We start from the raw sequence: 23,760 nt of genomic DNA on the forward strand, positions 1-23,760 counted from the left end.
GATATTTTTTCACGTGTTTGATATAACTAGTCGGCTGCTGACACGTCACTCGTCTTTGGCGCCACTTGCTTAAAGCCTTCACCATTCTCAATCCAAGGTAGTTTGTCAGAATTTTCTCGGATTATGGCTGCTAAAACACTGAAAAAATCTTTATCACTGAAGGACAGTGACGCACAAACTTTCATAGAGGAGGAAGAAAACCAATATACCAGAAGAAAGCCGAAAGTTGCGTATTCAGTAGCTTTGGTAATGGCTTTTGTCGCAGCTGTGAACGAAAATCGACAATTGGAAGATTTTCCACAGACCGATTTTGGCCGTTACCTAAAACATTTTTTCTGTCGGTAAGGATAAAGTCAATAAATGAGAATTTTACAACTTAAAAATTACGCCCATGGTTGTTTTAGTCATCATGATTCAATGCATCTTTCCACCTTGAGGCTTAGCGTCAACGCACTGTACGATTTTCTTTGGTGATAGTTGATTCTTTTATTTTAATTCATTAATTAAGTCGGCTTTTCTTGTCAGCGAAGGGCAATTGTGGTTATATGATAAACAAAATAATACATGGTTGCTTGTAGATATCGAGTTGTTCTTCGCGTGTTCAACTCGACATCTCGCTTGTTCATTGCGCTCACTCGTGAGCTATCTAGTTGGACACTCGAAGAGAAATTCCATATCTCGTTAGCTTTATAGATGAGAAACAATCAATTTATCATGTGGATCCGCCCTACTAAGTGAAACTTACTCGCTATTCAATTGATTTCTATAGAAAAGAGAGAGGAAAGAATCTAAAAACAGACGACGGTATCTTCTATTCAAAGCCCATGGTTTAGGACGAAAAATCGTTGCGTTATATACGGGAAATTAGTTACGCGATATCGTCACAGAACACGTCACACGCAGAAGGACTCGCCTCTGTTCCTGCCGCTCTTTTAAATTATTTTCTCTTCCTCGTAGAGCTCCCCGGAGATATATTTGATATTAGATATCAACCAATGATATTTCAAGTAACTTCCTGTTATCAAAACTTTGCGATGTTATACCCATTCACAGAACAACAACATTACAAAAGAAACACCAGGTACAAGGGATATCTCCTGAAAAACAATGGAATTGTTTTGGAAATCGAACCAAGGGAGGAATTTGAAATAGACAAATTGATTGTGAAATAAATATGACGCGGAGGAGCTTCCATTCATGCAGGTGTCATCACCCTTTGACAATTCAAAACAGGTCTCCTTTGCTCTAAATGGTAATTTATTTCATTTCCTAATGTTCGAAGGGAAGATCATAGTTGGGTGATGAATGACTCGATAAGGATACTGTTACTTTCGTGACATTAGCTCATCTTTCTAATAGCACCCTTACTGTCTTGTTTACATTTTCATGTGATTCTTGATAATTTTTGATCAAAGCTGTTTTCATCTTATTCCGTACAGATGTTGAATTGTTCTCGGGATAATTGTCCCTTGGGAAACAGGACCGTTGACGCCGATGTCTTACGTTTGTTTAAATTTTCATCTCGCTACTTTTATTGCAAATGGTTTGTTGTCTGCGCTAACACTTCAGACTCTCAAAACTGAGGCTGTTTCTACTCTTCGATGGGGAGATGGGTACCGCTTGATTACACTCCATAAACAGCTCGTTAACTTTACCCAGGAAATCAAACCAGAAATCGTTGATAATCAGTGCCTTCTCCAATGTAGCTGGGTTACAGATGCAATCACAATTGCATTTCATTTTTTCTATCGCTAAGTAATTTTTGCTTCATTTTCTCTTAACTGATAAACGGATTTATAGTTCTGTATGTTATCGTTTGAAGAGAGAGCTCTTCAGTTGTCTATGACACCCGCTCTATTAATCTTTTAAAAATGCATTTCTTTTATGTTAGAAACCTTCTGCCCGTGTCCTTTTATGGGACTGACTTTCGTAACATTTTCTGTCAATTATTTTCAGTAGTAGGCCATCATTCGATTTATTTCAACCCATCTTTAATAAAGTTTACTGTAGACTTAAAAATTCAAGTTTTCCCCACTCGCTTTTTGATAATGAAATCCCAGACATCCGTGTTAATGATATTTAGCACAATAACTATTCATTTTAACAAATAACAGCGCGAATTTGTCGAATATTTACAAAGTTCCGTTGACTTCCAAGTGCTTAAAAAATTGGAAGTGCGTTATTCAAAGTTAGAAGGCTGAAAAGTCGATGCTTTTATCACAGTTCGGTCACTCAAAGGAAGAATATATTCAGTTTCTCCTTCTTTTTCACAAGGTAAATCTTCTTCCTCTTTGGTGTCAATGCTAGAAGACGTTTCGTCTTGTTTACTCAACTCCATTCTTTGCAAAAACCGGTTGACTTTACTGGCGACCTCTTCAAGCTCACTTTCATTAGCCACACTGCCTTTTCTTGGCGATGCCCTAGGGCTTAGCGAGGTTGGTGAAAGAGATGTCCGCGAAGATTTATTGCCAGTGGTGCAGCTTCCTCTGCGTGTTCCTGGCAGGCTTCCTGCAAGCGCTTCTCCAGCGAGTTTACTTGTATCTGCAGCAACTAGAGATCCTCCAGCACCTATAGGCGGTAAAGACTGCCTTCTCGGTTGACTGAGCGGCGGGAGTAAGAATGCCGTCGGACTAAGCGGACGAGTGGGACTTATTGATGTCCGTTCTGTCAAATCGACGTCCGTTGTTCCCTCCGAAGAAATCCTCCTCCTTATAGCCGCTGGTGAGCGTTTATCAACGTCGGATGAATTTCGCGGAGATGCCGAAGCTGATAACAAAACTTGCGGAGTACTATACCGCCGCGGCAATCGAGGGCTTAGCTTTTTGCCTCCATCGTTTGGCGATGACGCATCTGGGAGACTCAATCGATTCTTCATTAAGTTTTCCGCGTCAGCGAGCTCCTTTTGAATTTTCTTTTTCTCGCGATCTATCTCCTTGCCAATTGATTCCCTGTGGAAATCTATGGAGTCGAGTTGAATTTTCAGTTTTCTGTCCGCCATTGAGTTCATGAACATTGTTTTGTCTGCATACTCAGTTCTTTGATATGCCATGGTTTCGCGGGCTAACAGGGAAGTCAGTGCTACTCAGTAATCGCGCGAAACTTTGGTCTCTGCGGTTTGTTTCGTGCGGAGATGGCAATTATGCAAATTTCCTTCAGTTTATGCAAGGAAAATTTTTTTTGGAGTGCACACCTGCACAAAAATAAATTATTTCTATGATAAGACGTGTCACTTGATGGAAACAATTAACAAGTCTACCTGTGCGAGGCCCAGGGCGGAATGAACAAAGAGCTTTACGAATTTCTCTCTTGTTCTGAAATAAAGACGGTGAAGTTAAACCGCTTTGTAGCGTACAAATAATAACTTAGAGCCTGAAAATTCTCTTTGGCAACCGAGTTATTGAACGAATATTTGAACAGGAAGGGCCATCGTTTTGAGTTGTAAATAGGGATTTTCTTGACGTGCTGTTTCCAGGTCTTATGATAAAAATAATGATTTTAATTCTCGGAAGCTTTTTATTCCGTAAGGTGATATCCTTTGACTTAATTAAGTGGCAAAGACTTGAGGCCATAAAAAGTTTCTTATTGCAAAGCAGAGCCATGGCTGGTGTGTGTTTAACATTCAAACAAAGATATCAAAGAGAGCGGTTTGACTAAAATTCGGTTTGCCTTTTTTTAATTTAGTTTACTCGAAAGTCAACAAACAACTTTATGTAATAAATTGGTGAAATTATGCAAGCTCATTGTCACCTTTCCTTTTAATCTTAGAGATTTGACAGTTTTTGAACGAAAAAAAAAAGAGATTGCTAAATCTCTTTTGCTTTTTGAAAAAAGAGCTCAACAGCTGGAAATGTATACCGATTACACTTTGTGATTAAATATCATTTTACCATTGATTTAGACAGTTGAGACGTTTTTTTGTCGTATCAAACAGAAACTAATCGATATAAGCGGAAGGCACAAGATTGGACATTTAATCACTGTTTAAATCTCCTAACCAATCACGGCTGTGAATAATTTTCTTTCAGTAGCCAATCAAGATGTTGAGTTGAAATTCAGAATCAGATGAAGAAGAAATGAAGATTGGTGAACCTGCCAAATCATTTTCGGACAGGAAAAACAGAATTATTCTTGTAAGCCTAATTCAGATGCAAAACTTGTAAGTAACAAATATTTGAGAGAAAAACTTCTTGTCACAATTCATTTAATGAACGAAAACTGGATAAAATAAATAATGAAACGAATAAAACAAACTGGCTTTTGGTCTTTAAGCCTTATTTCTTCGTCGTAACATAATACTTTTAAAATACTAAAAGCTTTAAAAGACTATTTTTTTTAATATTCAATATTTCTACCCCAAAAAGACCAGAAAAGTAATTCAATGTTGTTTTGAACATTGGGAAAGTGTTAAGATAAGAAATGTTATCTGCGGGCGGCTATAAAAGAGCCTATAAGCAAAACAAAGAAGAGATTTAACGACGAGAACTAAATTTTCGAGCTATTGTTTGCCTTGACTTATTTGTCACTTGCTAAAACGAATTTGACAAGTCGAATTCACCAAGGTGTCTTTTATCATCTTATTACTTCTGAAGTATAATTGGCTGGGAAAGCACTTTCCTGTTGAACCTCAAAAAATGCGACATTCTCGACGAAAGCAAAGAGTAGAAGCGATTGCAGTGGGACCTCTACTAATATTTTCTCTTAGAAAGGAAGCAGTTCTTAATGCGATGATTGCAACGGCCTCTCGTTGAGGTCCACTTCGCCGTTTGGGAGCCGGCATCTTTTCAAAACACTTTACTTTTCACTGGACTGGTACAAAACACTTCCCCAAAGTGACCATCGCGTTGGGGAACTTCTTCATATTATTATTAGCAACTATTTATGGAATTAGTTATTTTATAAGTATTTGTAAAATAACAGAGACACTTAGCACGTTCTCGTTGGTTCCAAACCCCCTTCCAAAATAGGTGAGGCTATGTAAACATGGATAAAATCCTGTATTGCTTTTAAATGGCATTTGTACTGGTGCCTTTCCCATCCACTTTAATTTTTTATGCTCGTTTGATCCCCGACAGGAAATGTTTTCCCAAATGCTTGTAGCAGTTTAATAAGAATGGAAGAAATTTTTTTTCAGACGCTCACTTATGGGTTCTTCCACTTCTTTTACATCTGGTGTATCGAAAGAGCACAGGTTACTCGCCATTTCATTTTTGATTACAACAGGTGTTACGGCTTGAATAAGATTACTTATTGATTTCCATGTTTGTTATAAAGCAATATACTGCTTTGGTTGAAATATGAATCTAGAATAGTATTGCTATATTGTGATATTCTAGTGCAAGACATGAGATTATAAATCTCTTGAATAAAATGTTAGTGTGATTCTAGCTTGCTTTTTTAAACCGTTCCAACCTGGTTTGCTGTAGGTTGAAAAATACGATCAACCAAAACAACCAAGAAGGTTTTTTTTTTCTCCTTACAATACATTAAGACTTTTTTATTTTTAATTGGCTAAGAGAGATGCAGTTTTAGGTAAAACAACACAGAAATAATACAGTTCAGTACCAAAGAAGATCATGAGAAAATTGTTTGGCCAGGCTTTACACAGTTTTTTTTTCCGGCTAAAAGGAGGCTTCTCCTTCGTTTGGGAAAATAACTCGTGCGTATTAATACCAAATTACACTCAGAATCACGTCGTTACCATTACATGAAAAAAAAGAGCCCAAAATTCCATCAACACGACCAAACAAAAACAGTTGAACTTAGCTAATGGCGCACGACCTGCTAAATTTCGGCGTGAAAAAGTTTGCGCACATTATCGATATGCTATTCAGTTGAGTTGGGTAAAACCGGAAAGAGGAAAAGTTTAATTCCTTAATTCTTACTTGTGTAGTTTCTTTGGTGTAGTTTAAAAGATTGTATGAAAGTTCAGTTATGCATGCATTCTGATTGGTTCTCACTTATGATCTATTGGAGGACAGACTATAGATTACGTCATCATTAAAACTTTTTTTAATTCTTTATTATATAAAACAAATAGATTCCAAGTTGCCGTGCGTCTGTTCAGTGATAAATCACAGAGGACGTCAAATATGCCACTTTTTTGTTCTTACCACATTTTGACGTCATCTGTGATCTATTGCTGAACAGACGCACGGCAACTTGGAATCTATTTGTTATATATATATATATATATATATATATATATAAGTTGATGAATTAAAGAGGACGCATCGATTCTCTGTGACTCTGAGTTTCGCGCCTAAGCGCTCGTCAGACAGAACTTGTGTATATATTTGTGTGTTGTATATTCTACAAACCTTACTATGCACTTATACTTTCCGTGTATTCACTATTTTTGTATTTGTTCTGTCTTCCTTTCTTTGTTTGAATTGTAATGGTTCGTAACAGATGGCTAAATGACTGCCTAACGTTTTTAAAGCATCAAACAAAGGGGTCTTCTTTATTTGTTGGTATGAATTTGTGGCATTGTCTAAAATTAAGTTGTTTCAGCGGTTGCACGACAAGTTTGGCAACAGTTGACCGGTTGACAACGTGTCATTATATTTTTTTTTTTTGATATTTCGCACTAGACGACCACAAAGTTACACACTGCTGCGTTGTTCTTACGCAAAGACTTGGAATTAGAACTTCTATATATTCCACAGCTATCACTCCCGCGCCTTAGTAATTGAAATTTGTGCGCTTGTCAGTTAACTATGTGTAATTAAAACGTGCACTTAAAGTGTATTTCGAACACACGATAAATTTCAGTCTAGAGGCAAAACGGACACCTTTTTGCATCCCCATAGATCTTTGTTTTAATTCTTGTTCATATATTTTTTTATTTTTACTCACATTATGTTATATAATCTCATCAATGTTTTGGCTATAAATTATCTCAGTGATTGACAATGGGAGTTATATCTGTGTGGGATGATTTTGAATTCCGCCCAGACAACAAAAGTTCGAGAAAATAAAATACGTGCCACAAGATCAGCAGTTCCCGCCCTGAAATAGTCTATTCTAATTCCTAGCTTCAAAAGAGTCGATCTCTGTCGGTTTACACTATGATATCAGATAATATATTTAAGGGTATTTTACAATTGACTTAAAATAGTAAACTATGATAGTGGGAAAGTTCTGCTCTTACAAAAATCAATATCTGTGATGATCAGGTGGGTTGTGGAGGAGGTTCCAGTTGGATTAACTGAAGTTAATTAAAAAATTTTTGACATTTGTTTCTCTATAGTTATGTATCTTGAGCATTTCAACCTTCATTTGAATGAATATATTTTGTTGTTTTTCAGTTTCCTCAGTGTAGCTTTGAACTAATGCCAAACTCATTTTTCACTGTGACAGTCCACTTCATGACTCTTACAGTGCATTACAACAGATCACGGAATGAAATGTGAATCTTGCCAGTGGCGGGGGAAGACTTTTAAACGCCCACAGAGCGCTTAAACGGAAAAGGAATTAGCTCTTGAGCTCTCCACCCTGTGGTATTTTTAGCTTTTTGTTTCAGCCTTCTTTAACAAATTAACCTGATGAAACTGTTTGCAAAAGCGTTGTATAAAAAAAGCAAATGTCATGGGGGCCGACATTGCATTGAACAGTGAGCATTTACTGACATTTTAAAAATCCTTTGATTCTCTCTTGAACTCTATACTTGTGATGGATTAATAACATCTCAGTCTCTCAAGCATCAGAGCTGAATTTAATATTTTTTTTCGTTGATGCGGTGATTATTTTCTAAACGACCCCTGACAAGTTGTCACCCTTTATACTTGGCCATCATCTTCGCGACATCTGGGCGGAGAAGCTAACTAGCACGCAATGTTTCGGTTAAGCCGCACAACTGAAACTATACACCCGCAACACATTACAACGACAGCCTCATAGAATTCAGGACACCAGTGTCTCAAGAGGTTTTTACCGCAAGGAAATGCTCCATTCGCTTTTGCAACTGATACGACATGATCTAGAATCTATTGCCGATCTGAAACAGATCCTTCCTAAAATCTGATAGAATCTTAGTTTTTCGGTCTCTAGCTAAACTTACGCAAATTCGAGCGACAGTATTACAAGGTAGCAATCCCTAACCGGTCCTAACCGGCTAATCACTCAGAGATTCACCTGAGTGCGTTCTCTCGCGAACTTCGAGGTATGAAACGCCGTCTGAAACAATCTATGCATGACCGCTCCAAAATTCAAGTTAGCAACATTTTCTCTGACAGTATGCTTGAAAAATGGAATCAAATTGTCTAGGAACGATATTTACACGTATATCGTTTTGCCACTTCCGAATTACAGTATACCTGAAATAGCTTAAGTACCTAAAATACCCAAGAAGAGATACTTAAACGATAAGGGTGATAGAGATCGTCTCTGATGCTTTTTTTGAAATCTTTGTATTTGTGGGTGGACCCGTCTCCGTTCGTCCTCTAAGGCACTTCTGTTTTGCACCATTCCCGTTTTCAGAAGTGTTCGCAAGGTGCAGGACACGACAATTAGATTTACATGAGGACCTGAATGAAAAGGGAACCGTCTTGGGAAATAAGATGGGATAAAATGTCTCACAATCCGTAAATCAGATAAGACGAAAATGGGTCACCGGATTTAGAAGATCGAAGAAATATTGTAATGTAGATATAACTATCACAGTTTGAGTATATATATTGCATTTGGGATATATATACTGCAATTTGAACAGAAATACGGTTACTCGTTTTATGAATATTGTTCTTGTTTATTTTCAAAATCTTTTATCAGAATGATTACATTCTAGATAACATTCTTCGGCCATCGAACGAAATGAAATGTGAAACATTGTGCATAACAATATACTGCGGCATGTTCACGCTATTTTGAGATAGACTGTCTCTGACGGCATAAGCCATTTTGATGTTCTGTTTCTCCTAAAAAGTTACAAAACTACGGGCAGAACAGTTGCGTAAGAAAGTAATGACTGTAAAAAAAATGCCCATCGTCCCACTGCTCAGCAGGAGTTTCAACTAAGGCAGAGTTTTCAATTTTTTCAGTGCCAACTAGCGTGGGAAAAGATATAAAGCGCTCGTAGTCTTTGTAAATGCTTCTTATTAGGCTCTAAGGGAAAATTGCCATAATGTAGTGTTCGTGGTCAAAGTCGACTGAAAAAAAGGCTCAGCCACGCCAAGATTTGGTTATTCCTCCTAAGAGGTTCAAGTGCAAAAGTTTCAACTTACATCCCGAGTACAGATATGGAAGTCCTCGAAGCTAAAACAAGTATAACACGACGTGGGAGCCGAACACCTCGAGTAACACATTTACGATTTCCGCAACAGATTTTAGGCGGAAGTGTAGGAAGTTAGAACATTCCAGCCGAAAGTGAGAAAAAAAACCGCCCAAAAAACCACTCGCATGTGTGACTAATCAAAATCCACAGGACATCTTAATATTTTGATATTCACATCTGATAGTGTATCTTGCTGTTTTTGTAAACAGTGTATAAGTACGTACATTAATTCAACTGATTCAAAAACTCGAGCGACGTAAACCTGCCGATGATAGATCCTTTTGTTTTTGTTCGAAGTTTAAGTTCAAGTGCTGTATCATTTCTGCCCGTTCATATCTCAAACAAAGACAAAGCAGATACAGCATCGATTATCGAAAAAAGCTAACTGAATGACGAGAGATATCTACTGATCCGTTCCAGTGCAAGTCGACGAACACATTTTTTGATGAAGCATTAACAAAAATTATATAGCTAAAATATATATAACTCTGCTCCAAAAATATGGGGAAAACGATACAGTATATAAGCAGTCGTGACAGCTAGTTTTTCATCTCGTGACTTTCAACAATGTTCCTGCATGCCGGAACTTGACTTCTGCCACTGCCACCAACGAAGAGCATGATAGAAAATTTGATCAAAACATTGTTAATCACTTTCTCTTCTGGTCTAGAAACACTCATTGATTTCTAATCCCGTTTTGTTTTCTCTTTTCTTTAATTAGACCTGGTTGAACCTTCCTAGCACCTGGCCTTCTTTTTCGCTCGTAGAAAAAATTGAAAGTGTGCAATATCAGTTTTGAATGCAAGCTCTAGCTCAAGCTCACAGACGGTGCTAATAGACAACCAAAGGAGTATATAATTAGGCAGAATGATTGAAGTGTTAGAAAACCATTACAAAATCTCAGACTTATGTTTGACCTCCAGAGACCATGCTAAGTTATTTTTTTAGGAGCTGCAATCAGCTTTCCAGTGTGTCAAAATATTACAAGAGTAAACAGTTACACGAAGCTGGACCACCCCACCAAAGGGAAGTTTTTAGTTAAGACGAAACAATAACACTCTGAGTAAAGAGCTTTTCATTTTAATTATAATCCTTTGCCCGATAAGTCGCTTGAATGAATCACACCTTTTCTCGCTCTCTTCAGCTCTTTTTTCTAATCCCTGTGAAAATGAAGGAACAATTTCGAAAAACTAACGAATTATGGTTTTCATGTTTACAAACGGCGTGCTAATTAAAAATTCACCAAGAACGCAAATTAATATTTCAGTGTTGTGCAAAATTTGCGCTGTCCAAAGGAAATTTGAAGTGCACGAATTAGAAAAAAACCTCAATCGTTATCAATGCTATAGGAAATCGTTCAAGGACAACAGTTTGTAAACAGTCGATCGAGTGAATAAAAAGAAGCGGTATGAATCCTTTTTTTCTCCTGATATAAATTCTCCCTTTGAAGTCTTGAGCCTTTTGTTCGAAGTTTCTTGAATTATTTTAGCGGTTATGTGCATACAGGTTTGAAAGTTAAACTGTAGTGGAAAATGTTTCACACACTTTATGAAACTGCTTGCTTAAATCTCGAATAAATCTTATAGTCAGGCTGGAGTTTATTAATTGCAGAAACGATTTCTTGCGGGAAAAAGCTCCAATTTGGATAATTAATTTATGCAACACCTTTCAAGAGACCCTAGGGTATTTTTAGCTCCTTTCTAAATACTTGTCATCATTACATATATTCTAACATGTTTCCAGAAGAGACCATGAGTTGTTCATGTGCGCTAGGTTGCGATCATCCATCTTTGCATCTCGCTGTTTTGAAATCAGTTTCATCGATTAAAACCACTTTATAAAGTGTTCTACGCGATCAGAGTTGGCGGAATATTTTCCTTTCAGTTGTCACGGACTAGATATCACCGACAGCTATAAATTAAACAATAATAATTACGTAAGGAGCCTTTTCGGTCGACAATTAGCTACACTGTTATGTAATGGTGATAAACTCCTTAGATCAGCTCTACTCGGTCTTTTCAAGGCTGCATTATTCTAGATCTATCCGTATTCTTATTTACAAAATGGCATTTTTCTAGGGTAACTAAAGCCTTAGGCCTTACAAACCATCAAAAGCCCCGAATTTTGCTCATCAAAACGCACTGTCGGTTTCAACACACCACAGAGTGAAGAGAAAATATTTATAAAAAAATCAAGCAAAAAAATTAAATGTCAATGCCAAAGGAACTGATCAAATTTAGACCTTGCGAAGTTTCACGCTCTTAGCTATTCATATATCTGTTAACCCATACTGTTTCAGTTTTCAACAAGCTGGATGGCGACGTTGCTAAGGAAAGTTTTCGGTTTAAGAAACATGTTTGAAAAGTGAAAGGTGAAAACATTAGCCAAATCTTCGTGAATCTTGCTCATTATTTTGGACGAAATAAACATGTCAGTATTTTAATTTTAATTTTTGCATGCTGACTCATAAATTAGAGAGTGAACCTTCTGGAATAAACTGTGTTTCTAAGTTTACTTAACCTGCCGTTTGGAATTTTTTATTGAATTTTGCCATCAGATCATTAATCTTACAGATGGGGTAAGTTCTAAAATTCAAAACTTAAGCATTTTCCATTTAGAATCTTAAACGTGGATAAAACTCAAGCAAATGTGTTCAACTTTAAAATTAGCATTTGGAAGTGAGAACAATAGAAATAAGCTCAGCAATTTACAATACATTGACACGAATTTTCTGCAAGACTCTAGTGAGAGATAAAAAAAATGTTTTGATGCCAGAAAAAAATAGCTTTCTAATCCTGCAAACTTAGAGCAAGTTCTTTGCAGATTAGAATCTAGACACGGAAATGTCCCTATTCTTATCTTCCGTTCATAAATATATCTTAAAGTCATTGTAAAACTGAAATAAACGAAAATTCTTTAAAGTTCCCCATCAGCATGTTTTTGCATTATTTTCTAGAGCATACAGGTCTCTGATCACCATCAATCGGTTATTTTCCATTGTCCTTCGCAAGACTTAAAGATACGTTCGCGGCAGCTGCCTTGATAAACAATGTCAAATTTTAGTTCAACTGAGAACAGCGAGAAAAAGATCTCCTTGGGACATCAAAGAAACCTAATGCATTGAGTCGCGGATCTGAGCTGTACCTGGAATACACCGTTTGATCGCTCCACGGAATAGTCATGTCCAAGGTTGTAATGTTGTTTTGGGGAATATGCGAGCCGTAAACATTGTAATAAGCTTGTTCGTATTGTCTTTTGAACATTGCTGCATCTTCACCTCCTCGTGCATATTCACTCAAGACAGCAGGAGTTAACACAATGGAGCTTCGTCTTTGTCGGAAAGGTTCTGAGTAGCTTCTCGGTCGATTACAGTGAAGCGAAGACGAATTCATTTCCGAACAACTGCAGACCATTTCCTTACGGTGATCTTTGTTTTCGAGAACTTCGTTCGGGCAGATATAAGATAATCTCTTTATACGACGTCGTTAAGTCCTTGTAGCGATGAATGTGTTTCTGTGTCGTTCAAAAGTGAAATTTCTGTCTTATTTTGAACGCACGGCACCTTCACTTGGTACTCTAAAGTCCCGTGTTTATTCCGTGCTGCAGTGAAAATAGCCTCTCTAGGGAACTTGCCACCTCGCTGGCTTTGTGTCCCGTTGCTTGTGTTTCAAAGCTAAATATAGCCACCGTATTCAAATAAGCTAGACGCGACTTTCGGAATATTGTTTGCTTTCGTGAAAAGGTCAGGTAAAAATAGAACAGCTCCGCCTCCAAAGTAAATTCAAAACTATCGCTCCTGTTGATTGATAAACCGCAACGTCCTCCCAAGCTTCAAGATAAAGACTTTCGCTGTCTGATGAGGGCCAATTAAAACTTTGTGGCTTTTCTTGGAACCTATAACATCGAGCTGAAGTTTATCAATTCGCTTGGCAGCATTACTTAAGCCAAGCTCCTTTCATTATTGATTTTATCCGACCGGTGAGAAGAAACGAATAAATTAAACGCGTGAAATCTATTTTTAGCCCCTTACAATCCTAAGTTCAAAGAAGCTCTCCGTTGTCGGGGTGATATGAAATTGATGCTAACAAACTGTAATACCTACATTATAATTATATACCTTGCGTAATCCTGGATAAGCTTTTAAAATAAAAGCTACATTCTATTATTGCTAAGAAGAAAGAGTAATATCGCATGCTAAAAATACTTTTGATGTTTTTCAATTTCGGCGTCTGTCAAACAATGGATCTGTGAATTGACAGGGCAGCTGTCTTCAGACAAAATCAGCTGGTTATTGCGGTGAGTTCCAAGCCAATATTGACAGAAAATTGTAAATCGTAAGCCATCATAAGCCTGGACGGTGTTCAGACCTCTTGTTTTTCCTTAAATTAAAAATCGGCCAAATTTTAACTTCCGTTACCGAAGTTACACATGTTTTGTTTCGTGTGTTATGTACAGGTTCTTCTTCCTTTCCTTTAGTGAAGGAGAGTGAACACTCGACAAAGTAACCCTACCTCCCCTTTTTTCAGTAGTGGATTTCAATAATAACAACGAATCACGCGATTGCTGTTACATTCTCTTCCTCGCCATTTTTAGTGTCAAAAGTTTTGGTAGCCACAATTTGTGATCTTTAGCTACAAGTTCAAGGGATGTCTTCTGTTGTTTAAGTTTACTTACGTAAACAGACGTGTATTTTCATGTGCTGACTTGAAACGTGCGTATGATGAATCAAAGGCAATGAAAGTGCGGTTAGCGTCTGTGGAAAGAAAAAATTAATGTGGCTCTATTGACTAAGGCTTTGAAACCCTATTTTCGTAGGCCAGACTACAGGGGGATTTTGATATCAACACCCACACAAACGATAAACTCTATGAAAGTTATTCTCGTGTGTTGGGTTACCCAGATGCGCAGACGTGAAGTTCACGTGACCACTCGACTGCCCGTCATCAGTTCGTTCCCAGTACCCGAGGGCAAAATCTCTAACGAAAAAATCTAACATTTTGTAGTACGTATTAAGACAGTGGATAGCGTTGAAGGCTCGCTCTAATTTGGGTACTCAACTCCGAATATCCTTCGCTATTCACCTTCGAGCAATTCGCACTAGAAAACCACGATAAAAGCAGATTTATTATACAGATACTGATGAAATACCAGGATTCTTCCGTTTGCTAAAAAATCATATCTTTATCGCGCGCAGTGAAGATACTATTTTTTTCCTTTCACGTGTGAGGATATTGGTGTCGCCATGGTTACAACATGATAAGGCAATTACAAGAGAGCTTCCCGCTCAGGCGCGCGGCCGGTTCCTCTGAAATTTCATTCACAAAATAGCTTCGAGGTGCGAAGACGGTACAGTTACTGGTGACTTTCTCGATGACCTGCCAAATTTTCACATCGATACTTTTTCTGAGCTTCATAACATTTTTGTGACAGGCATTTTGCGATAGGTGACCACTTAAATTGCACTATTTTGCTGTTTCGAAAAGGAATAAAAAAAAAAGGTTGTCTTTTATGTAGGAATTTCATCAGTATCTATAAAATAAACAGAACATTATGTGTCCGCTTGGGGCTACGAATTTTATCTTCGAGTGCTGAAAAGTATCTCTCACGAGTGAGCGAAGCGATAAAATTCGTATCCCCGCCCGGCCATGTAATATCCTCTATGTATGCAACGCCGAAGGGGTTGACGTGAACCAGTACAGATGAAGTCGTTCAATCCCACACGTGCACTTCTTTGTTGCTTTTTCCGAGTACGTGGACTCTGTTGCTGAATGTAGAATTAACATAAAAGTGACACTGATGAACTTGTGGCTACCTGCGCAGAATGTGTAATTCGATGGATTATTTTCGTCGTAGAATCTTACTTGTAGTCTTCCAGCACGCACCCTTCTTACGTAATATATTTGTTACGAAATGATTTCAGAAGATTTATGGATCACAATGATGAAATACTTTTTGATTGCGATCAATCATGGCCCCGAGCACAATATTTTCCCGTTCGGCCCTCCCACTCAGTCTTTATAACATACATTAGCAAAGTAAATAAAGATCTTGCAAAATAGAATTCCTGTAAACCCTTTACAGTTTCCTTGACACGTTTCTATGACATCTGTCCATGTCAAGTCACCCCCACTGAAAAAAAAAAAAAAAAAAAAAAAAAAAAGTAGTGACTAAATTTAGGAGTATCTAAAAATTGAGAGTCACAGTTTACTTTGACTGTTGCATAAAACGGACAATTTTATATTTTTATATATTTGAAGGGGGTAAGTTTCTAACGAAACTGTGGCGCTGCGTCGGCGGGAGAGCATAACAAGGTAATTTGGTATTATCAACTCCGTTGATAATACCAAATTACACTGTGCATATATTTAACCATGGTTAGCATGGTTGCCGCAGTCATTAGGAGTTTGAAACAACCTGACTTTTCCCTAACGAACGTGAATGTTATCCTGACCAACCTAATGGACAATTTCACAAATAAATTCTGATATTGACTTTCAACCTCCTCACCCGGTCATCCTCTCCCCCCATAACTTTATATTTTTAGCAAGTCACAAAAATGTACACGAATGGTTTAAGTTCCTTTAGGAAACATGAAAAAGAATTGATCTTCTTGAAGTCCAACATCAGCTTGTTGTTGAAAATCATTTCCTAAAATTCTGCGGATCCAACACCTTTAGTGTCTGTGAGGTGTACAGAGTGATTTAAAGTTTTAGCAAACAAAGAAAATAGAAGAAAAATATGTATGGTTTCACCAACTTGAAACTTATACTGCAAAGGAAAAGGATTTGCTGGTCAGGAATATGTCAACTGTTTTAAACAATGTACATGAAGAGCATCAACATCACGAAAAGGGAAGTGTCACCATCTTTTATCATATAGAAGGCCCAGACAAGTTCAACAACTTCATGTTCACTAGCAATTTCACATTTTCCTGACTTCTTTCATCGATGTAAGTTTTCTCTCACTCAAAGTGAAATTCCCTGACTTTTCCCTGAACTTGAAAAAATTTCAGTTCCCATGACTTTTTCTAACCAGAGGCAACCATGTTAGCTACAATCAGACTTGTTTCAATAAATTGTATATCATTTGTTTGATACTCAGTTCCAGTCTCACTGGATTTATTCATTTAGGTACATACATTAAAAAAATTTGCCTTCCTTATTTGCAAATTATTTCATTAAATTTTTTTTTTTTAAATTAGTTAGATGGTAGAAATATCTAAATGTTTGCTTTGGACTTGGTGAGAGTAATTTTCTATGGTCTAAAAAAAAAAAAACCATAACCCCTTCTAAAGGCAAACAGAAAGAAAAAAACCAAAACAGAACAAAAGACTATTATAATAATAATAAAAAACAACAACTACAACAAAAAGTCTCCTGCAGTTGGAGGGAACACTACACTGAACCAAAACTCCAAGTTGTTACAGTCATAAACTGAGTTAAACTGTCCAAGCTTATCATGACAGCCATGTAATACATTATACTACATCAGTACTGCTACCACTGCAATAATTTCCATGCAAAAGAAACATTATGCAAAATTACCCAGAGTCATTATAGAATGAGCAGCAACATACATTTTCTAATAATACTCATCTATTACTTATCGCAGCTGTATACAAGATACATATTCTACATCACAGAACAAATAAACTAAAAAGCCCTTTAAAAAACCTATTTGACAGTTACATATGATATGTTAGCTATTTTTTTTGTTTATCTCTCCCTATCTATCAGTGTGTTTTTCTTTATCTTTAGTTTTGAATTTCTTATTTAATGATGTCAGAGTGATTTTGATGGTTTTCTCCACTGAGTTTAAACTGATATCTGACCACCAGCACTGTGACAGTTCACTCCTTTACTAACATTTCTTTGTGAAGCCAAGAGTTGTCTCCTCTCAATCATGAAGATTGATTTTCTTCTGGCAGGAAGACTTGACACAGGATAACCTTTTTTGGGGAAGATTTCCATTTTACACTTTGTTATGGTGACACAGTGTTCCTGTAACCATAATATTCATAATACCTGCCATAAAAGAAAAGAAACTAATATTAGAATAAAACTAATTCACTGCATAATTAAGCAGCTGGACAGATAAAAAAAAGCCTTTACAACACCACCCCTAGAGAATATAAATTTGGCAATTTTTGATTACTATGTAAGCTCAATATAATTGCTCTGGTAATAAGAAAGATGTGTGCACTCTGATTGGTCAATGAGTGCATCATACCTTGCTATAATCACCTGGCATGAGGTGCTTAATAGCAGGGTCACTGAATTTTAAAAATTGGCTGCCACTACATGTTTTGTCAATGCTACCATCAAGTGATCAATGTGCCAGAAGAAAACTCAATTCTAAGTTTGACATAACACTATGGAAAAGAATGATATAAATTTTTTGCAGATTAAATTAAATAAACCTGCTAAATTCCAGGGGAAAATAATTGCTTATCTCAGCATGTGTACTGGTAATTAAAACAATTGTAACAGAATGGTTTCAACAACAAAATGAATTTACAACAGAATTCAAAAGCACCTGAGTAATTATACTAAGACAATTATTTGGCTAGCCTTCTGCAAATAATTATTAAATGTCACAAAGCAGTACGACAAAACTATGTTTACACAATGTATCTTTTTTTAATTCAGGGCTCATCTAGCTTGTAAAGCAAGTAGGGTTGTTCCAGTAAGTGGTTGAATTTAATTTCCCTAGAGAGCATTATGTATCATTCCTCTTACTAACAATATATGCTCCACTTAGAAAATTCCTCTTTTTTGGCACATATTTATGGCTTCCTTGTCATAATCCACCAAGGATGAAGCCATCCCATATAACAATATGTCCATATGAGTAAAATAGATAAGTTGAAGGAGAGATAAAATGAGTTAATATCTTGTGAAAAAAAAAATTTGCAAGAACTGCGAGAAAACTCAATCTGAAAAATTGGTACATGAACAGCCAAACTTTTGACTTAAACTAAAGAGACCATATTAAGAAAACTACTCCCTCACAGAATATTCACTTTCCCTGTGAGTATAACACTGACGCAAATTGAATGATCATTCAGAAAGATGCCAAGGTTATTCCTACCATACTTAAATCCCCTGAAGTGATTAACAAGTAACTTCTCCCTACAATCTTCATACACTATCCAGCAAACAGGTAATGAGAATACTCAAATGTATCAGGTAGAAGTTGTTATCTTGATCTAACACCAAATTCTTGTAACCTATTTACAAGGAAATGTGTAGCAGCTAGAGGGGAGAATTAACAATCAGATCTTGGGAGTTAAAGGGTTGATCTGCTTACAATGCTAACAATTGAACTCAATGAACACTTCATGTCCCCTGTTTCCTTCTATTATAAACATTGAAACTATTTACAGTACTATTACCATAGCTATTTATATTTTCATTACATACAATATGCTAACATTGTTTACTGTCCCAATTTACCTTTTACCTGATCTTATGTGAGTTCAGTGGGACTTGTTCCTTTCTTTTCAACTTAGGTTTCTTTCTCTTCTTTTTTGCAGCAGCAGCTTTCTTTAATTCTTCCTCTTTTTTCTTTCTTCTGAGCCACCTGTTGTAAGAAAATTTTAAATATTGCATACTGTTGGAATGTCAGGGCAAACTGATGAAATGTTACAATCCTGCCTGAATTTTGGGGTTTGTATAGGATTCTTCCTTTTCTAAACAGTTTCATAAGTGACCTTACAAGGCAGTCAGGGTTTTATTTTCAGATCAATTGGTTTTGTGAATTTTCTGGATCACACCAACAGCTTAGTAAGTTGACTCCTGAGCAGACAGACCTCTAAGGGAATGGGGGAGGAGAATACCATGGGTACTTCTTTTGAACAAAATTTCATGGATTGCAAATTTTAAAAAGGGAAAACAACAGTTTCACCTTATTGTTCATCACAGATTAGAAAAAAAAAAAAGATGCGTGGCCTTTTTTCTAAAAGGTGATACTTCCCCTTTGTAGCAAAAGGAGCTGAAGTAGGATGTACACCACTCACTACATCTCTATAATTTCATATTATAGTGGCTACTTAGTTGAGTGCTTGGGTGGAAACATGAATAGAGAAGGACACAGAGTAGCAGTCAAATTGAGAGTAACTGCCAAAAATCAAACATTCTCAAGCGGATCAATTTTGGTCAGCAGGCTGCCAATTTCCTGCCAAGAATATCAAAGGATTTTGACATAGGAAACAGTCCAAGCCACATAAGAATTGCCATGTTGATTATTTTTTGCGATTGAATAATAGCTTGTGAACAGAAAGGGAACAAAAATCTTGACAGTCACTGTATCTGCCACCAAGCATTTGACTTGCCCTTTCCAACTTGGACAATTAGCAAATCTTTAACCCTTTAACTCCCAGAAGTGATGAACATGAAAATTCTCCCCATAATATCTATACATTATTCAATTAGCAAATCTTTAACCCTTTAACTCCCAGAAGTGATGAACATGAAAATTCTCCCCATAATATCTATACATTATTCAGCAAACAGGTGATGAGAATAATCAAATTTATCAGATAGAAGCTGCTATCTTGATCTAACACCAAGTTCTTGCCACTAATTTATAAGGAAATGTGTAGTAGCTAGAAGGGAGAATTAACAATAAGATCTTGGGAGTTAAAGGGTTAAGGACCTCAAAGATCTTCTCTTAAAGAGTTCAAGTAATTGAGTGCATAAGCTTTATCACCCAGAAGGGATATTTTGGGGGTCTGGTGTCAAGAACTTCACCATTATTACAACTGGTATGAGTTTATCATTATAAATACCCACTTATATTTCCTTGGCCTAAAATTGTAAAAATTTTTAACCATTTTTGGAAATTCTGAAATTCTTTAAGAATAAAGTGGAAAAAACCCTTTTGGGTCACACATATTTCTAGAAGTAAATCACATTAAGCATACACTCCTAAATTCATAAACCATGCTCACTCGTCTTTAAGTTAATTTCACGTCTCACACAAATTTTGGCCTTAATTGTAACACATCATATACACACCCTTTATTGCTCTTCTGCTCAAGTCAAATGAAACAAATATTTGCACATCAGTAGGAGAGAAAGAGTGGACTATCTTAATAAAAACTAAGTAATTTTTACCCACCTTCTAAATGCCTCATCGCAAAGTTGCCGATCTCTTATTGTGATTATTATTATCGTCTTTAAATTAATTTCACGTCTCACACAAATTTTGGCCTTAATTGTAACACATCATATACACACCCTTTATTGCTTTTCTACTCAAGTCAAATGAAACAAATATTTGCACATCAGTAGGAGAGAAAGAGTGGACTATCTTAATAAAAACTAAGTAATTTTTACCCACCTTCTAAATGCCTCATCGCAAAGTTGCCGATCTCTTATTGTGTACTGGGAGGCTTCCTCCTCTCTTCGTCTTTCCTCCAGTTGTCTCAGTGTCTTGTCTTGTTGCCGCTTCACACTTAGCCACTCACTGTATGCTGACTGGGCATTACTCTCTTTTTCCTCTCTGGCTCTTAGTACATCCTCTGGGTCTGGTTGATTTAATCTTGCCTGCTTTGCAGCTTCTATTTTATTATATAACCAAACCTGCCAGAGAAAATAAATTGTTCGACATGGTGAAGAAGTCTCTCCAAAGAAACTTTAAAACTTTGAGCACATAGAACAAATTTACACTGTAAACAATATGTATTTGATATTGAAAATTCATTACTCCGACTAAAGTAAGCTTTTTTAGTAGCTGGGCAGTCATATTCACTGCCAGTGTTGAGAACTACAATATAAATACTACTAAATAGTCCAAACGAAAGCATCAATAAAAGCAACCATTGTATATACAGGTAGAATGTACCATTTTCTCAAATTTGACTTTGAGTCTAACACAGCCCCAAATCTCACACACAAAATACGCGCTGAAATCCTCCAACTGAAAAAAGTATCTCAGGATTACACAAATAACCAACCCTGAAAAAAATTATATTGAACAGAGAGTGCAAAAAGATATGTCAGGTGTTTGAATATGTGACCATTCAGCGTTTCGTTCACCCGCGATGACAACTAGGAGTACTCTCTCTGAGTTCAACAATCAATTTACTCAACTGGCCTCTCGCTTTTTAAATTTTAACTCTATCTAATATGGGAGAACTCGATATAGGCTTACACCCAAGAAATTGTGGTTTAGGCAAACTTAATCTGAACTTGATTACATAAATATCAAATGTATCCTTGAAGAGTCAAGGAACGTAACTTCGTGGGTTTCGTTAAGACCCAAATCCCGAAATTTAACTGTCTCATATTTCCAGAGAAGTGTCTAAGAAGCTTTTAATGCTACTGTAGTTCTACGGCAAAGATCTAATCAGTATGCAAAAAAGTGTGTGAATTTCCGTATACGCAAGCTAAATACCTTATGGTGGCAAAATGTAAGAACTGAAGAATCATTCCTTCACAAGTGTGTAACTAAAGATGTTAGTAAAGGACTTGAAGTGTAATATGATATGAAATACATAATCACGGCTAATTTGTTGTTCAATGTTTATAGAAAATTCACGAAAGCTTTCACTCGAAGAAGCCTTGGGCGTAATATGTGAACGACCGAAAATTAAGTGGACGACTTAAAGCTTGTATTGGCCTGGCTTTACCTACAACATAACTTTTCAAACACACGTACTTGGAAAGCTCTTTCAGCATCTTCTTTTTTTCTCTGCTGTTCCTCCCGCTCTCTCTCCTCTTCTTCCTTTTGCCTCCTTAATTTGGCTTCTCTACATTTCCTTCTTATCTCAAGCTGCTGTTCAGTCATTGCGTATTCCGATCTAATATGAGCATAATCATCATTTCTCTGTCGAATCGCCTTCGCGCTCTGACTTCGAGTTCTATCAACACTCCTAGTATTTCTTTTCTTTTCGTTTCTACGGTGCTGTTCTTGAACCGAAGTAGTTTTTGGTCTGGGCCGTGACGCAGGTTTTTCCTCAGGGATTTCTTCACCATCATTTTCAGTCGCTTCGCTACTTTTTCCTTCGCTTCCGTTGTTTACGCCATTGGCTTCAGGTGTTATTCCCAACAGTTCGTAATATTCCGCTTTGATCTCGCTCACATCTACAAGTTCGAATTTGCCGTCACGTTCTATGAGAACCCGATCACCGATCATTTCCATTGTAGGACTTTTGGCAGGCGACGATACCGAAGAGTCTTCTTTATTACTTATTTGTGCGGATTCATCTGGCTCATCATTAACTTTTCCTACCGATTCGCTTCTTTCACTTGACGCTTCATCGGCTTCGTCTTGTAAGGTCACGCCATTTTCGAAAGCTTTGCTAACTTGTTCGTCCTCCGTTGTATTCGAATCTTTGACAACATTATTGTTCGAAGTCGCGTCGTTATGTTCCTCTAGTTTCTCGCCTTTATTTAACTGTTCATTTTCATTTTGTTCTTCCTCCTTCATCATTCTCTCCATTTCTTGCTCGTTGATACTGCTGTCTGAATCAGCACGCGGTCCCGTAGATTCTTCTGGCGATTCGATGTCACTATCGTCCTCCGAAAAAGAAGCTCTTGTTATAGATATTCGAACTCTGCTGGGATTATTTGGATTAGCATCGTCTTCAACGAACTCATTCTCCATGGTTTCCGCGTGATACTAATAAACTTTTCAATTCTCTTGAGCGTTACGGCGGCAAATCGGAGGGTTGTTTATGTCTGTATTATTGTTCGTGTCACCTGTGGCAACCGGGGCGGTGTGCGCACTCTGATTGCGTTGCATCATGGTCGTGAAACGAGAAGGGAGTTTTTTGCATCCTGTCGCTGTCAAGTGAACATCTCTGGTGGCAGCAAGATAGCGTGAATAAACGTGGAATGTGATGGAGATTCGCTATCTGTTGCCGTTCCTTCGAAAGTTTAAAAGTGTTTATGGGCCTGCGCGACTCCTATTATTTCTCCGTGACAAATTCATTCTCAGGAGGCAACTGAAGAGATTCAGAAAGAATCGAAACTGCAGTCTTGCCCAAGAATCTGCACGTTTGACCGGCAGCAGTTACACTCAGCCGATGGCTATGAGAATAATCTCAAATTCGCGAGCTATTTAACGGGGAATCGACCCTTAACATGAAAAAACATTACAAAGAGACAGCGACCTTCTATTACACGAACTATTTTTATGTCATACACTTAACGGCGTAAATACGGAATTCGCGAAAGGAGAAGCCTTACGCCTGCTAAGACCAAATTCGTCACGCTCAGCGTTTAATAAAAACGTACCGTCAGAGTTTCAAATATGCTTAAAGAATAGAGAATACCTAGAATAAGGTTTTAAGAAACGTATCTCTCGAGTTATTTTCTGCGGGAGAGAAAGTATACTTAAAAACAAAGAAAACAGCGCGCACATGAAAATATTACCTTTTCTAGCTCAATCCCATCCAGCTTTGCCAAACCTCAAGAACATACAGATAGGGAAATGACACCTTGAAACTAACCCTTATTATCACATCGCAAAGGAAAGTCATT

At 37.2% G+C, this 23,760-nt stretch overlaps 2 protein-coding genes and 1 long non-coding RNA gene across 4 annotated transcripts; all 3 read right to left on the bottom strand.

The window, feature by feature from the left end:
- Positions 1-1,392: 1,392 nt before the first annotated feature.
- LOC113668566 (uncharacterized) lies at positions 1,393-3,157 on the bottom strand. The gene has a single exon (XM_027184491.2). The coding sequence runs from the start codon at positions 3,047-3,049 to the stop codon at positions 2,180-2,182; it is 870 nt and encodes a 289-aa protein (XP_027040292.2). The 5' UTR covers positions 3,050-3,157; the 3' UTR covers positions 1,393-2,179.
- Positions 3,158-11,781: 8,624 nt separating this feature from the next.
- Positions 11,782-15,437, bottom strand: LOC149041784 (uncharacterized). The gene is made up of 2 exons (XR_016188959.1): positions 13,946-15,437; positions 11,782-13,165 (listed from the first exon to the last, which is right to left on the bottom strand). It is a non-coding gene; the product is annotated as an uncharacterized LOC149041784 (long non-coding RNA).
- Positions 15,438-16,356: 919 nt separating this feature from the next.
- LOC113668614 (uncharacterized) lies at positions 16,357-23,524 on the bottom strand. 2 transcript variants are annotated; one of them, XM_089213914.1, is made up of 4 exons: positions 21,935-23,524; positions 20,615-20,856; positions 18,734-18,853; positions 16,357-17,295 (listed from the first exon to the last, which is right to left on the bottom strand). In XM_089213914.1, the coding sequence occupies exons 1-4, from the start codon at positions 22,880-22,882 to the stop codon at positions 17,253-17,255; spliced, it is 1,353 nt and encodes a 450-aa protein (XP_089070040.1). In that variant the 5' UTR covers positions 22,883-23,524; the 3' UTR covers positions 16,357-17,252. The 2 variants fall into 2 exon arrangements, with proteins under 2 accessions (XP_089070040.1, XP_089070041.1); XM_089213915.1 differs by having other exon boundaries at positions 18,727-18,853.
- Positions 23,525-23,760: the final 236 nt, after the last annotated feature.

The sequence above is a fragment of the Pocillopora damicornis genome, chromosome 8 (assembly GCF_964200805.1).
Source record: "Pocillopora damicornis chromosome 8, jaPocDami1.2, whole genome shotgun sequence".
Classification (NCBI taxonomy): Eukaryota; Metazoa; Cnidaria; class Anthozoa; order Scleractinia; family Pocilloporidae; genus Pocillopora; species Pocillopora damicornis.